The sequence below is a fragment of the Oratosquilla oratoria genome, chromosome 11 (genome assembly GCF_046742065.1).
Source record: "Oratosquilla oratoria isolate Oo_2021 chromosome 11, ASM4674206v1, whole genome shotgun sequence".
Lineage (NCBI taxonomy): Eukaryota > Metazoa > Arthropoda > Malacostraca > Stomatopoda > Squillidae > Oratosquilla > Oratosquilla oratoria.
The window spans coordinates 36653424-36669390 of NC_134787.1; the positions used below are offsets into that span (position 1 = coordinate 36653424).

Sequence of the window (15967 nt, forward strand, 5' to 3'; positions counted from 1 at the left end):
TATCCTGCCACATTCGCACCCAAGTATCTAAAGCTATTCACTTCCTCCAGTCTTTCTCCCTTAACCTCTTCAATACAAGTCAAATTCTCATGTGCAGCATCAGATGCCTAATGCATGATGCATCACACTACTCACCTTACAAAATATGAAGTCACTGCTGTATTACTCATTCTCTTTCACTCTTGAGTATAAACACAGAAAATGTGATCAAACCAGTTCACAGAATTCAGGGGCAACTCAGCTACAGCTACAAAATAGATATAATCAAGACACCGACACCAGCAGCCTCATGACACCTACATAGGCATCATTGTATTCAAGAGGTTAATACTCGCTTCCAATTTGCTGCCATCCTCTCCCCTTGTACATCTCATCACCTTACATTTACCCACATTTATCTTCAACTTGCTTCATTCGCACACCTTCCCAAATTCCATCACTAACTTCCTTAATCCCTCCTTTGATCCTGCTACAAGTGCAGTGTCATCAGCAAACAACTGGTTTATCTCCCATTTCTCTCCATTTTCTTTAACCATCTCATCCCTGGCCCATTACCCTTGTATTTACCTCTTGCACCACTCTATCCATTTATAAATTTAAACTAGCAACTTACCTTATGTGTTTTATTGGGGTCATCAGTAGTATTCTTTAAAGAAAATTGCTTTTATCTTGTTGCAGAGTTCTGGATGTGAGCCTAATGAAGTTGCTGACGACAAAGCTTTGATAGGTTTCGCCCAACTCACCATTACGGACTGATCCCTCCTAAAATGCAGTTAGGCTCTAATCCTATTTTATAAGGTACATTAGTCATTCATAGAGTTGAAGAAGGGAAGATCAAAATTAGTCCCATTTGTTATCAACTGTAATATTCGATATAGAAGTTATGAAAGACCCATTCGAGTTGTTACCATTGGAGATAGTATTTTGGTATGAATGATATGGCAGTTGTGGTAACATTTAATTTTTGTACATGTTTTATTTTTAATATATAGTCTTGCTTACTCTAGGAATATGAGGCAAGATTTGATTCTAATTTTTTTAAGTAACTAGAAAATCTAATCTATGATATTTGAAACACAGCAATGGGATTTGAAAAGTCATGGGTGTGCATTTTACAGTGAAGGGGAGCTCAATCAATAAGTTATATAATTTTTAAATAACCTCTCCCCACTCATAGGCTGATTATGTTGCAAACATTGCAGTGGTTTAGTAGATTTGTGCAATGGTATAGATCACTTTTACCTCTTCTTTCTTTCTGTCTTGGTACATTATATTGTCTTCCCTCAGTTAACGAATCAAAGAAAAGCAGAAAGAATCTATAGACGTGTGGCAAAAAAGGTTTCCGTACATTCAAAGTCATCATTTGCTTTGACATTTAGAAAGTTATGAAACTTCATTGTATTTAAGTCTTCAAAGCTAGCCTGTTAGCAAGCTTATGGGGAAATAAATTATTTAGTATCTTTCTTGGTATTATTGTGTATCCAATAGAGAATGGTAATGCACAGGTAGCCAGGAGCGAACAACTATCTCAAGGGCGGTTGCTTTTTAAGTCAGAATGGATTGAACTTCAGGCTTAGTTTGCATCAATGCCCAAAGGGAATGACTCCATAGCTCTAATAATGGAAAGTATATATTAGTACTTTAAAAGCATATCATTAGGTTGAGCTTATTTAGATACAAATAATAGTTTGTTTATTAGAGACAGCATTTACTGATGCCACTGTATTAAGAGCCAACACTTTATATATACTGTATATATGTAAGCAACCTCATATAGAACAGCTGTAACAACCAACTTCCTTCCCTGGTATGTCACTTAGGGGCCAGTGGCAGATTAGAAATCCGAGTAAGTTTGTAGTGATTCTAGAGTGATAAAAGTATAACTATGCACTGATGCAGATTGTCATGCACCTGAAAATACACTTACTCGATGATAGTATAAAGTAACATCTCACAAGTGACCAGATCTATTGGCCTTGCTTAGTTACAGTGTTCTATATTGAGATGAAAAATATATATAGATATATGCATATGTGTATAGACTTAGATGTGTATGTATATATGTGTATGTATTTATCTGCATCTATACTTATAAACTACATTGTAAGGGAGAGGGAAGATGAGCAACTGCGGCAGTTGTTGCTCCAGACAACCTACTGTCTCACTTTGCTGGCCGGGCTCCTCCCTCAGCCTCTGCTGTGTCGCATCCTGTGATTTCTAACCTAGTAATTTGTCGAAGTATATTAGTCGTAAGGTGTCATGTTTCAGGTGATGCAAGGACAAATTAACCAAGGTTGATAGCAAGTTAATTTGTAATTCATGAGACTGACAAAAGTATGTGAAGTGAACATTTTTTGAAATATATATTATTTAATTTTTATATAAGTTCAGGAGGTTTGATTACAATGTATTCCACTTGAGTTTATTGTTAAGCAGAATGTTGTGTGTGTGTTTTGGTATTTACAGCAGAAGATTACTGCATTAATGGATGTGGTGATGAAGAATGCTGATGTCAAATGTATTTGCTCAGTTTAAGTTCCTTTGTGTTGGGATTTGATTGTACATATAATTGTATTAATTGTCATTTGATTGAATGATGTCATAAGAGTTATATGAAAGTTCTTTACAAGAGATTGTGAGGAATGGTGTATCAGACTCACATTTTATTTTGCATTTTGAATTTTTCATCAGTTAAGTTATACACAAGTTGAACACAACAAGGAACACTTGTGACATAGCAACACAGGGAAATCCCCACCATGAGGATTCTCAGTCATAGCTTTTACCTTTGGAAGGCAAAGCTCTAACATCCTCATGAAGAACACACTAGTTTGAGTTTTTTGTGATTTACATATACCAGTTGTCTGGAGAACATTTGTGTATGAATTTTGTTGATGCACCATTGTTATTTTTATGTGAGACCCATATACAAACACAAGTGTGTACACACACAGAATACATGGAAAGACACAACATACATACAAACACCAAGCACACATAAAAGGCACAGAGTATGGAGGACATGTGCACACACACACAGCAACAAAAATGGCACCTACACTATCAAATTTTACTTATGAACAAAGATTGGAGAAATTACATCTATCCACACTAGAACAAAGAAGAGAAAGCAGTGATTTGTTGACCATTTACAGAATTATGAAAGGGATGGAAATTCTCAATAGAGACAACTTATTAAAATGGGACAGAAGAGAAACAAGAGGACACAAAAAGAAGCTAAAGAAGGACAGTTACAGAAGAGACCTGAAAAAGAATAGCTTCCCACATAGAGTGATTGATGTCTGGAACAAACTAAATGGAGAAACAGTGAGTGCCAAAACTATACATGATTTTAAGAATAAACTGGATGTGGAGAGATACAAAAACAGGTCATTACGAGCATAGCTCTCGTCCCGTAAAATACAACTAGGTAAATACACACACACTCACACACACACACACTGAGAGATACAAAGACGGGTCACCACAAGCATAGCTCCCTTCCCGTATAATACATACATATACCAAAGGCTTTTTCCCCCTTACATGGGCTGTGTCAAGTTTCTCATACATACTTCCTCACCCCTCATCCCGCACCCACTCCCCCTCATGCATCACAGCATCATCTATATACAACCCTTCTCCATTCACCCCTATCTTCTGTCCTCTCCCGTCCTTCCTCAACAGACATTCCTCTCTTTTGTAATGCCCCTTTTACCCCATCCATCCATCTCATCCTAGGACGCCCCCTCATATTCACTCCATCCACCTCTGCTTTCCACACCATTACTAATCTTTCTTCACTTATTTTTTCCATGTGTCCAAACCATCCTAATACTCTTTCATCAACCCTATCTCCCAACTCCCCTTCCACCCCCATTCTCCTCCTCACCTCCTCATTTCTCACTCTATCTAGTCTGGTAACCCCTACCATACTTCTCAGACAATTCATCTCAAACACATTCAAACTCCTTCTCTCTTCCTCTCTTATGTTCCATGTTTCTGCCCCATACAGTGCTGTCGGCACAATCACTCCTTCATATAACCTCCTCTTAGCATCCATTCCCAGATGTCTATTTCTCATTACACTTTTTAATCCACAAAGGCATTTACTCGCTTCTCTCAATCTACATTCTACCTCCACCCCCACTCCTCCCTTTCCTGCAACATTCGCACCCAAGTATCTGAAACTATCCACTTCCTCCACTCTCTCTCCCTTAATGCTCACTTCCAGCCTGCTGTCACTCTCTCCCCTTGTACATCTCATCACCTTACTTTTGCCCACATTTATCTTCAGCTTCCTTCTTTCACACACACCTCAATCCCTCCTCTGATCCTGCTACAAGCACAGTGTCATCAGCAAACAACAACTGGTTTATTTCCCACTTTTCTCCATTTTCTTTAACCATCTCCAACCCCCTACCCACTACCCTTGCATTCACCTCTCACACCACCCCATCCATGTATAGATTGAACAGCCAGGGCGACATAATACATCCCTGACAAAGTCCCACCTTTACCTCAAACCACTCACTCTCTCCATTTCTAATCCTAACACAAGCTCCACTACTCTCATAAAAACTCCTGACTGCTCTTAACAGCTTTCCTCCTATCTCATATATCTGCAGTACCTCCCACAGTGCCTTCCTGTCTACCCCAACAAACTGTAGACCAGTCTCCCTTTCAAGCACGATAGCTAAACAATGTGAAAAAATTATCAAAAGTAGATGGATTAATCTGGAAGAAAATAAATTTATCCAAAACAATTAGGCTTTAGACACAAAAATTTATGTGCCACTAACTTGATTTGTTTTTACTCAAGGCTAATAGAAATAATACAAGAAAGGGATGGATTGGCTTATTGTACTTTCCTTGATTTACAAAAGGCAGTTGATAAAGTACCACAGAAAAAGCTACAAAAAAAAATCGAAATGATAGGTGTACAAGGAAAGTTATTGAAATAGATGGAAGATTTCTTGAACGGGAGAAAACTGAGGGTGGTACTTAGAGATAGAAACTCAACCAGGGAGGAAATAAGTGGAGTCCCACAACGTTCTGTATTATCTCCACTTTCTATTGTGTTGTTCTTGATTTGATTGTAGAACATACAATGACGTAATGGATACAAGAGAATACTAGGTATAGAAATGAGGAAGAACCATCGAGACTGGACCTAATAATCACATCAGAACCTGAAATAGTGGACAAGATTGAATATAAGACACCAACAATTAAAAGTGACCACATATTGGTTGAACTGGAACTAAATGAGGAAAAATACATGGAAAAAAACGAACAATATAGAAAGGGAAGATTGATGTATGGAAAAACAAATTTTTATAAAATAAGAGAATTCTTTCAAAAAGCAGACTGGGAAAGGATACACAAGAAGGAAACAACAGTAGAAGAGAAATGGAATATTTTGACAAAAATTTATAAAGGAGTGGAAAAGTATGTTCCAAGACAAAAACAAGACAAAGGATATGTAAAGTGTTGGTACAACAAAAGATGTACAATTTGTTTCGAAAGAATCCAAAGAGTAATGACAAAGATGGCCCCAACACTCTCAAAACTGACATATGAGCAAAGATTTTCTAAACTGAAACTACAAACCCTGGAACAAAGAAGAGAGAGGTGATCTGTTGTCCATTTACAGAATTATGAAAGGCATGGAAGTCCTTGATAGAGAAGACTTATTAAATTGGGATAGAAGAAAAACAAGGGGACATGAAAAGAAACTCAAAAAGGACAGTTATAGAAGAGATCTGGAAAAAAATAAGACAAAACAATAGTGTGTGCAAACACCATACATGAATTTAAGAACAAACTAGATGTTGCAAGATACAAAGACGGGTCACCATGGGCATAGCTCCCCTTCCTGTATAATACAACTAGGTAAATACACACACAGCACAAACACGCAGCACACACACACAGAAGAGATCTGAAAAAGAATAGTTTCCCACACAGAGTGGTAGATATCTGGAGCAAATTGAATGAGGAAACAGTGAGTGCAAAAACTATACAAGAATTTAAGATCAAACTGGATGCTGAAAGATACAAAAGCAGGTCATGACAAGCAATGCTCTCTTCCTGTAAAATACAAAGTAAATGCACACACACACACAGTTTTTCCAGTTCTTAAAATAAGTATAGTTTTTGGCAAAATGGAGAAAGATAAAGAGGAAAGAATAACAAATGAACTGACATAAAGAGGATTAGACGTAAGTATAGTGGAAAGTCCTAGAGGTGTCATCCCCAAACGCCCATGTGTAATTGGGGGAAAGTGACTTTTCCTCAGGGTTTCAAAGAAACCCAGGTGAAATAGGAAAAAGCTTAGATATAGATAGAGAAATTAGATATAGTAATGCATTAAGAAATCGTGAAATAAATGACTTAATGTAAGAAATTATAGATTTAAAATTGGACTACCGAGCTGTACATAAGAGTAATGAGCAAACTATCAAAGAACTAAGTGACCTAAAGAGCGAAATTGAAATCCTAAAAAGAGAAAATGAGAGAATGAAAAATGAAGACAAAAATAAAAATGATGAACTGAGAAAGGTCAAAGAGCAATTACAAGTAGTGACCAGAAAGGTGGAAAAGTCAACCAAAGAAACAGACCTCATAGAAATAGAAAATCAATGGAAACAAGAACAGGAAAATAAAATAATATGTTTTAGAGAAATAGTACAAAAGCAGATGGAGGAAAACGCAAAAGAAACAGTTATGAAAGTAATTAAAGAACAGGAAAATTGCATGAGACATACAATGGACAAATGTAAGTGCATTGTGGTCCATGGTATCCCGGAAAAACACGATATGTACAGATACCAGAGAGAAAAGGAGAAGGAAATAGCTAAGGAGATTCTTAAAGAATTACAGGATGAAGGGCAAAATTTCAATACAGAAATTGACAAAATCCATAGGCTAGGCAAATATTCAAAAGATAAAAAACATAGACCTCTGAAAATAAAACTAAGAATCCAAATAATAGCCAAGGAAGTATTATCAAAAACTGTTAAACTGGCAAACGGCAAGAAATTCAAACATATATGGATACAAAAGGAAATGAGTGATGAGGAAAAAGAGAAAGACAAAGCTCTCAGAATTGAAGCCAAAGATAGAAATGAGAAGAGAACAGATGAAAAAAAAAAAAAAATGGAGAGTGCTAGACTTGAGACTAAAAAAATGGTACATCAAAACAATGGAAACTTAAAAAAAGAAGAAAAAAAAATAGGAAACTGAAAGTGGCATTCACAAATATTGATGACATGATCTCAGAAATCAATGAACTAAATGACTATCTAGAAACAGAAAATCTTGACATGGGAATAGTAGAGACAAAATTTAAAGGACCTCTATCAACAAACATAGTGGGACATGGTCTATACAACCACTGGGGGGAAAATAGAACAGAAAAGCAGGGATGAGGTGTCATGATATTGGCCAAAAAGGGTCTATATGTGACAAAGATTATTGAAGGCAAAGGCAATGTGGAATTAATTATGATAAAAATTGCTAACAAAAAGATGAAAAGCAGAAAATTTGTAGCATGTGTGGTCGGACAGCAAACATTTCAAATTATTGGAAGACACAATGATTGTGCTAAATGAGTTACTGAAAGAGGGTGGAAACATAGTAATCATGGGCGATTTTAATGCAAAAGACATAATCTGGGAAGAAATGATAGTTACAGGGGGGGAGGTGAAATTTGGAGCAACATTCTACAGGATATGACCATCAAATACACCCTAACACAATGGGTTAAGGAAAATACTAGATGCAGTATAGAAACAATGAGGAACCGTCAAAACTAGACGTAATATTAACTTCTGAACCAGATATTGTGAACAAAATGGAGTATAAAACACCAATTGGAAAAGAGTGACCATATACTAATAGAGTTTGAATTAAAAGAACAGAACAATGTAGACAGGAATGACAAACACAGAGAAGGAAGATTAATGTACAACAAAATGGATTTTGTTAAACTAAGAAAAAAAAATTCCAAAACACAAACTGGGATAAATTCTCTAAAGAGGAAACAAAGACGGAAGACAAATGGAACATATTCAAAGAAAACTACAAGGAAGGAATTAACAAATATGTACCAAAAAAAGAAACAAAAAGAGATTTACATAAAGTGTCGGTTTAACAAAGATTATCGAAATTGGAACTACCAACACTAGAGCAGAGAAGAGAAAGAGGTAATCTGCTGACTATATATAGAATCATGAAAGGAATGGAAATCCTTGATAGGAATGATTTACTAAAAATTGACAGTGGAATAACAAGAGGTCATGAAAAGAAACTCAAAAAGGATAATTATAGAAGAGATCGGAAAAAAAAATAGCTTCCCACATAGAGTGCTGGATATATGGAATAACTTAGATAAAGAAACATTGTGTGCAAATACTATTCAAGATTTTAAGAAAAAACTTGATGCTGAAAGATACAAAGATGGGTCACTACGAGCATAGCTCCCTTCCCATGTAATACAACTAGGTAAATGTAGTACTAAATTTTCACCTTGCTAAAGATAAAACAAAGAACTGAAGTGCATAGACAAGGCAGATACCATGCGGGGAAAAATACAGATTTAAGGAAATTCTTATGATTAAGTCAATCCATTGCCCCTGTCTCTCCTACAGAAAACCCACAACCTCCAGGAAACTGGTAACAGCCTCTGGGCTGTTGAAATAGATTGGAGGGAATTCACAAACCCAACAGTATTGGGTGAAGGTAAATTTGTGCCAAAAAACTGGAAAAGACAAGGTGCTTGAAGAACAAGGTAGACAGTTTTCAGAATGTGTGCATAAATTTGTAGAAAAGCTTAGATGAGGAAATTACTGAGTAAAAAAACAAAAAAAATGTAAGGCCAATTTTGACAAATGGAGCCAAGATGGGACCTCAAAATTAACTATTCCTTTGCATAAACTTTAGGTAAACATATATACAAAAATGTGAGATGGGGTAATTTATATAGAATTTGGGAAGGGTGGAGAAAGAAAAGCGTCAATAGATTAGTGGATGATTATAAGAAAGCCAGAAATTAATCAAAATAAGAAGAAAGAAACTCTTGAAAAAAGTGTAATGGACAAATGTAAAAAATGAACCAGAATTGTTCTCTAGATATGTTAATGGTAATTTGGGATTCAGTGAAGTAATCACCAAGTGGAAAAAGATATAATAGTCTGTGATGATAACAGTAATTGTAGCCTCGAGTCTCTGTGACCAGAAACCTGCAGTTCCACAGTGGCTGGCTATATTCCTTTGGCCATAGATCTATAGCCCATAGAAAAAAACATTGGGCCAATGTCCAAGTTGTTTTAGTGTGGGACCACTTGTAATTCACCAGCTTATAGTAGTAGTAAGATGGAACTAGTTCTCAGTTTTCAGTTCTCCTCATGTGAAAAGATGGAGGAAGTGCAGTCAAAATTGACATGAAAAGAGCTAGGCTCAGTTTGGAGACAGTATTTGACCCATCCTGTACCTCCAAATAGAGATGAATATGTTGATGAGTTTTGAAGACTGACAGTGAAAAGATGATTTTCACTATCTTACAGGACTGTGACTTGTAGGTATGCAGCATTGGTCCTTGGAATAGCCTATGAAGATATCAAAATGTAATCTAAACTAGTAAATAATAGCACCCAGTCTGAATTTACTAAGGAAAATGGCTTTAAAGAGGAGAGGGTGAGAAATAACTAGAAACTCTGTGTTGAATGACAAAATTGGATGTATAAGAAGGTTTTTTAATCAGGTGATTGATGTATTGTACAGTATGTACCTGTATCTGAAGAAAGTTTTTGATAATGTTTCCAAGAAAAGATTGATAAGGAAATTGAAACATATGGGAGGACATTAAAGGAGTTTGCTGGAATTGATGAAGGACTTACTGAAGAACAGATTGATGTGGAAGGTGGAAAAAGGATAGGATGTTAGATTGGAGAAAAGTAATTTGTAGGATCCCACAGGTATTGATGTAGCACTATCTTGATAGACATTAATGACATGGTAGCTGGAACAAACAATTACACTGTTCTACTTGATGATAATGATGACAAGATCATGAAGAGCATAAAAGATAAGGTTGATTGTGATTCCCCTTTCACCTTATCCATCCACCTCCATCTGCTTTTATTTTCCACACTAGTTTTGTCTTTCCTCACCCATTGCCACATGGCCAAACCATTTAAAGACTCTTTGATCAACCCCATTTGCCAGCCTCTTCCCACCTGCATTCTCCTCCTCATCTTCATATTTCCTAATCTATTCATCCTCATAATACCTACCATGCTTCTCAAACACTTCATGTCAAAAACATTTAGGTTCTTCCTCCCTGCCTCTTTCAGATTCCAGGTCTGCTATTTACAGTGCTGTGGCCACAATCTTGTATAACCTTCTCTTTGCATTCATCCCCAGATACTTATTTCTCTTAACTCATTTTATTCGCCTCAAATATTTATTTGCTTTCTTTAGTATTTCACCTCCACTCCCACTCCTCCATTCACTGGTATATTTGACCCCAAGTACTTAAAGTTTTCTACTTCCTCCAACCTCTTACCCTTTAAAGTCACCTCCAGGCTACCACCATCACTCCCTGTGCATCTTATCACCTTACTTTTGCCCAAATTCACTTTCAGCTTTCTCCTCTTACACATCCTTCTAAACTCCACCAACTGCTTCAGCCTATCCTCAGACTCAACCACAGGTGCAGTGCAGCAACAAGGACTGCTTGTACATAGAAGCAAAAGAAGAGGAACATATTGAAGTTAGTCTTGTCAGTTAGGCATGTTTACTTCATTTTCATCATCAATATGGAACAAACATCAAGGGACATATCACTTCAATCACACACCAACACTTCCCTGCAGTTAAAAAAAAAAAAATGCAGCCACTTTTCCCATTCCAAACAGTGATTGCAGATATCAGTTGACTTGCTGTAGCCATGAGTTTGTGAGTGTCCCCCTCATCTCTACTGAGGGTTGTTTCAAGTCGAGATAACCCTGTCAGTGAGATGAACATCAGGGACATATGCCACGTGTTTGTATAATAGGAGTTGATATTCACACACTGCTGGAAGCAGGTATTGACGGAGTCTTACAGGACAGTCACTAGTTTGATGCAAAGTCATACCAGTGATACCCTGTAATGCTCTGAAGCACTTGATACCAGAGAAATTGAGATGCCTCTTCAAGTTAGCACTGGGTGGCCATATCTTATGGCCACACAGCAAGCCATGGAGTACAAGCAACCTCAAAATTCAGTGTTGAAAACACCAAATATTCTAGTTGAGTGAATCCTTAACTCCACAGGCAATGCCAATCCTATGAAGGACTTCCTGACATGACCCATCATTGATTCCATACACTACCAAAGTATGTAAAGCTTTCCAAGACATCTAAGTGGATCATCCATTAAGGCCCCAAATGCCTTACCTCCTTGTGCAGTGGCTCACCAGCTTCACCAGGGTCTCCATTGACTCTGTAAGAAGTACAGGATTATTAGCAAAGACCAAGTTAGTGACGTTAGTTGTACCACTGGATGCTTCGCAATGACATTAATTAACAATTTTTCCAGTACCCAATCTATGCAGGTGTTAAAAAGTGTTAGAGCAGGGACATGCCCCTGCTGCACTCCAGAGTTAATAGGAAAGAAGTTGGACATGCCTCCTCCACACATCTCAACACACTTTGTCCTAGAGTAGAGACCTGATATCTGATCAGTAACCATTGCAGGAATCGTACATATATTCAGAAGATTCCTGAGGACCCAACAATGGGTTGAATCAAATGCCTCCTTGAGATCAGTATAGGCTCCAAACAACTTCTATTGAAACTCATGTTGGCACTCCACAAGAACATATGCTAGAATCTGATCAGTTAACATACAGGATATGAACCTGTGTCAGCAACAAATGAGTGAGCATTTTGTTGAACACAAAAGGCATTTGATAAGGTACCACACAGAAAATTACTATATAAACTGGAAACAATAGGAGGCATACATGGAAAACTATTGAATTGGATGGAGGACTTCCTACATGGAAGAAAAATGAGAGTGGTGCTCAGAGACAGATATTCAAAATGGGAAGAAATGAGTAGTGGCGTCCCACAGGGGTCAGTACTAGCTCCGATAATGTTTGCTACATATGTAAATGACATGGATGAAGGCATTGAAACTTACATGAACTGCTTTGCGGATGATGCAAAATTATTAAAGAGAATAAACTTTTATATATATATATATATATATATATATATATAAGTAGCAGTTGCCAACAAGACTGACGAGTTAAACACCATATTAGGATGGAGCCTTTATTTGTATGATGTTTCGCTTATTACAGCTTTTTCAAGTACAAGTTGAAATACTATACATGAATCTAAACTGAGATATGATAATAAAAGAATAAGAGACAGGACCCCACAAATATTGCTCTCTTCCTGTGTACTACATTTAGGTAAACACACACATGAACTTCTTTGCAGATGACGCAAAGTTACTAAAGAAAATAAACTCCGAAATAGACTGTGAGTCATTACAGAGTGATCTGAACAAAGTCTCAGAGTGGAGCAAGAGATGGGAAGTAAAATTCAACAACAAGAAATGCAGTATAAACGAATTTGGGAAAAGCAAGAATAGGATATCAGGACAGTATAAAATTGACAGAAAAGAAATAAAGTAAATTCTGAAAGGGACCTAGGAGTAATCATCAAGAAAGACATGTCACCAGATGAAAATATAAATAAAATAGTTGGAGAGACATACAGTTTGTTGAGATCAATAAAGGTGGCTTTTAAATACCTAGATAAGGAAATTATTTTAAAAATATTACAAACACTGATACGGCCAAAACTGGAATGTGCAGCGCTGATATGATCACCCAGTACAAAAAAAAATATATAAGAAAATTACAAAGAATAGAAAAGAGCAACGACAAAGATGGCCCCAACACTTTCAAATTTGACATATGAACAAAAACTGGCTGAACTGGAATAGCCAACCCTGGAACAAAGAAGAGAATGAGGGGACCTACAAACCATCTACAGAATTATGAAAGGAAAAGAGTGCCTTGATAGAGAGGACTTATTAAAGTGGGACAGGAAAAACAAGAGGACCATGCAATGAAACTCAAAAAGAACAGCTATAGAAGAGATCTGAAAAAGAACAGATTCCCACACAGAGTGATAGATATCTGCAACAAATTGGACAAAAAAATAGTGTGTGCAAACACAATGCAAGAATTTAAAAACAAACTTAATCTTACAAGATACACAAATGGGTCACCACAAGCATAGCTCCCCTTCCCATAAAATACAACTAGGTAAATACACACACACATACACTTACCTTATATGCTGGTTTTACATTTTCACATATGTTCATACACATTCAGGTGTGCATACACACATACATGCATGTTCACAAACACACATAGATAGGTAGGTGGATGTATTTGTGTTTTGTGTATGTTTGGATGAATAATATATGTGTGGATTTTCTACCTATATGTAAGTCACATTTAACTCGTTTAGTGCATAAAACAGAGATGTAGTGCATTATACTTTTAATAATAGAAAGTGGGAAAAGGCTCCACTACTATTTGGGTCAATGAATGGATGTGAATGGGACTTCAAAGTGTCATTGTCCATTCACATGTTCTTTGGACTCTTTTGTCACTTGTGTTAATGGTTACCTGGGGGGTTCTGGGGTTCATCTGTGGAGTCTCAGTTTACATTAATTCTTAGCTTCATCTTTTGCAAAGTGGAGTTTGTATGTATTGTATTGGGGGCAACCTCCTAGTTTGCAAGGTTTCTTAAGCTAGTCTGTGTCCCCTAGGCATATGGTGGTTTTATGTTAATTATTATTTTTGTGCATATAAACTAGAAATACTGAGCCTTTCAATATGTGATTTGAATTTTGGCTATACAACCAGCTTCTAGATATGTCATTCAATAGTTAAATAATGTAACAAGAGATGTCCTTGCCTTTTGTGTATATACATTAGTTTAGATGATTTTGTGTTGTTTAGTATGTGGCCAGTCATGCTAGGAGTTGAGAGGTGCATAAGGGTTTAGTTGCACTGGAAAATAATAATTATTAATGCATGGAAAGTATAGATGTTGAAATTTGATTGTATAGTGAAATAAGATGCAAATAAGGAAAACATGATAATGGGTATACTTGACACTGATTTAATTTGAAAGTATCTAGACACCAGAATGCCTTGGATATTTTGATGTGAAAAAAGAATTCACTGAAATTTGATAAGAGTAAACCATTGAACCTTTCAAGATTAAAAGGAATCTACTGTAGTATGATGTAAGAATGCTTGCTAATGTTTTATAGATTTAGGTGAATGGCAGTAGCATACTAGGTATTGTTACAGCTGTCCAGTTATATATCAAGAACTATATTGTAAGTATTAAGAAAACTGATTTATTTTGAGAAACCAAATTTCAGGTGCTACCTGATAAAATCTTGTGTATAGTTCCTTGTGGCACTGGGTGGGGGGGAGATTGTAGAAGACCCATGAAAACTAGCCCTTCAACCTCCAACTCCCTACAATTTGTGTGTATGTGTATGTATGTATGTGCTTGTGTAGAAGGAAGGATGCCTGTAAGTATGTGTAGAAAATGCCTTATGGTGGCAGGAGAGATGAACACGGAGTCACTGGTGATTTTATGCTGCTGCTGCTGCTGCCACCAGCAAGCTGTACATAGGACGGGAGATGCAGCTGAACCTATTTCTTTCTTCATCATACTTTGTTGTCCAGAGCTGTGCACTTGTGTTGCTCTATGCCATCAGTCCTATATAATGTTAGTATTATTTTGACTTTTTATTCTGGAAGTCTTCTAAGAAAAATATATTGACATTCAAATTGTGAATAAAATTAATTTCTGGGTGATTTTTTTTTTTTTTTTTTTTTTTTTTTTTTTTTTTTTTTTTTTTTTTGACTGAAATATTTTTAATACTGTACCCAGCAGTTGGACATGAAAAAAAGAAAAGAAATCATGAATGGAGAACAGTGATCTTTCTTTGAAATAAAGCCTAAAGAATTTGAACGAGTTTCAATTTGAACCCTCATTATGAATTTTATTTAACTTTTATTCTTATTGTCACCCATTGATATATTTGTGTATGTAAACATAATCATAAGATCATCGATTCAAGACAGAAAATACACAATAGAGCCTTCAGGTTCAGACTTCTATTACCTCAGTCTTCTCAAAACCTTTATTTTTTTCTCATAACTTTTTCAATATGTTGCTGGGACCAATTGTATTATGTTTATTTATTTAAAAGAATATTACATTATGTTTACTTGTTACGTGTAACTTAATAAAGTTTTACAAAGAATGTTGTATTCTATTACAACCTCATATATGAGCAGATTTTTTCCTCTCCCTCTCTCATTATTTTACTATGTAAAAATTGCTATCAAAGAGACTTTACTTCATGCCAGGTGATGCCTTACCATTTCCATGTGGTGTCCCTAGGATGAACTCCCACCTAGAGTGTTGACAAGTGTGAGGTAGTCATTGCCTGACATTATAATCAATGCCTGTCATGAAATTGTTAAAGATAAATGGATAGATAACTTGAAGAAGTGAATTGTGATTGACAATTTCTCTTCAGAAAGGGAAAGTAATGTGTAACCAACCTCCTAAGTTTTTATTTAAGTGGTTGATGTGATTCATGAGAGAGAGGATTGGGTGGATTGTATATAGCTTTATTTGTTAAAGGTTTTCAACAGTGTCACACAAAAGAGTAATATAGAAGCTGAAAAATGTAGGTTTTAAAGGCAGTATATTGAAATGGGTAAAAATGGAATTTAATATAGTAATATGTTTGCAAAGAGTAGCAAAAGATAAGATGTCAAAGGAGAAAGGTGACTAGTGCGGGACTACAGGGCTTATTTCTGGCACCTGCAATCTTCCTATTGTAAAGGAATGGA

General features: G+C 36.3%; 1 protein-coding gene across 9 annotated transcripts in view; it reads left to right on the forward strand.

Moving 5' to 3' along the window:
* Window positions 1-15070, forward strand: part of fray (oxidative stress responsive kinase frayed) — a 522696-nt gene extending 507626 nt beyond the window's left edge. For all 9 annotated transcript variants that reach the window (XM_076192634.1, XM_076192630.1, XM_076192631.1 and 6 more), the window contains one exon: window positions 679-15070. In XM_076192634.1, the coding sequence (XP_076048749.1) occupies window positions 679-756 (78 nt within the window). In that variant the 3' untranslated portion in view covers window positions 757-15070. The remainder of the gene's footprint in view (window positions 1-678) is intronic.
* Window positions 15071-15967: the final 897 nt, after the last annotated feature.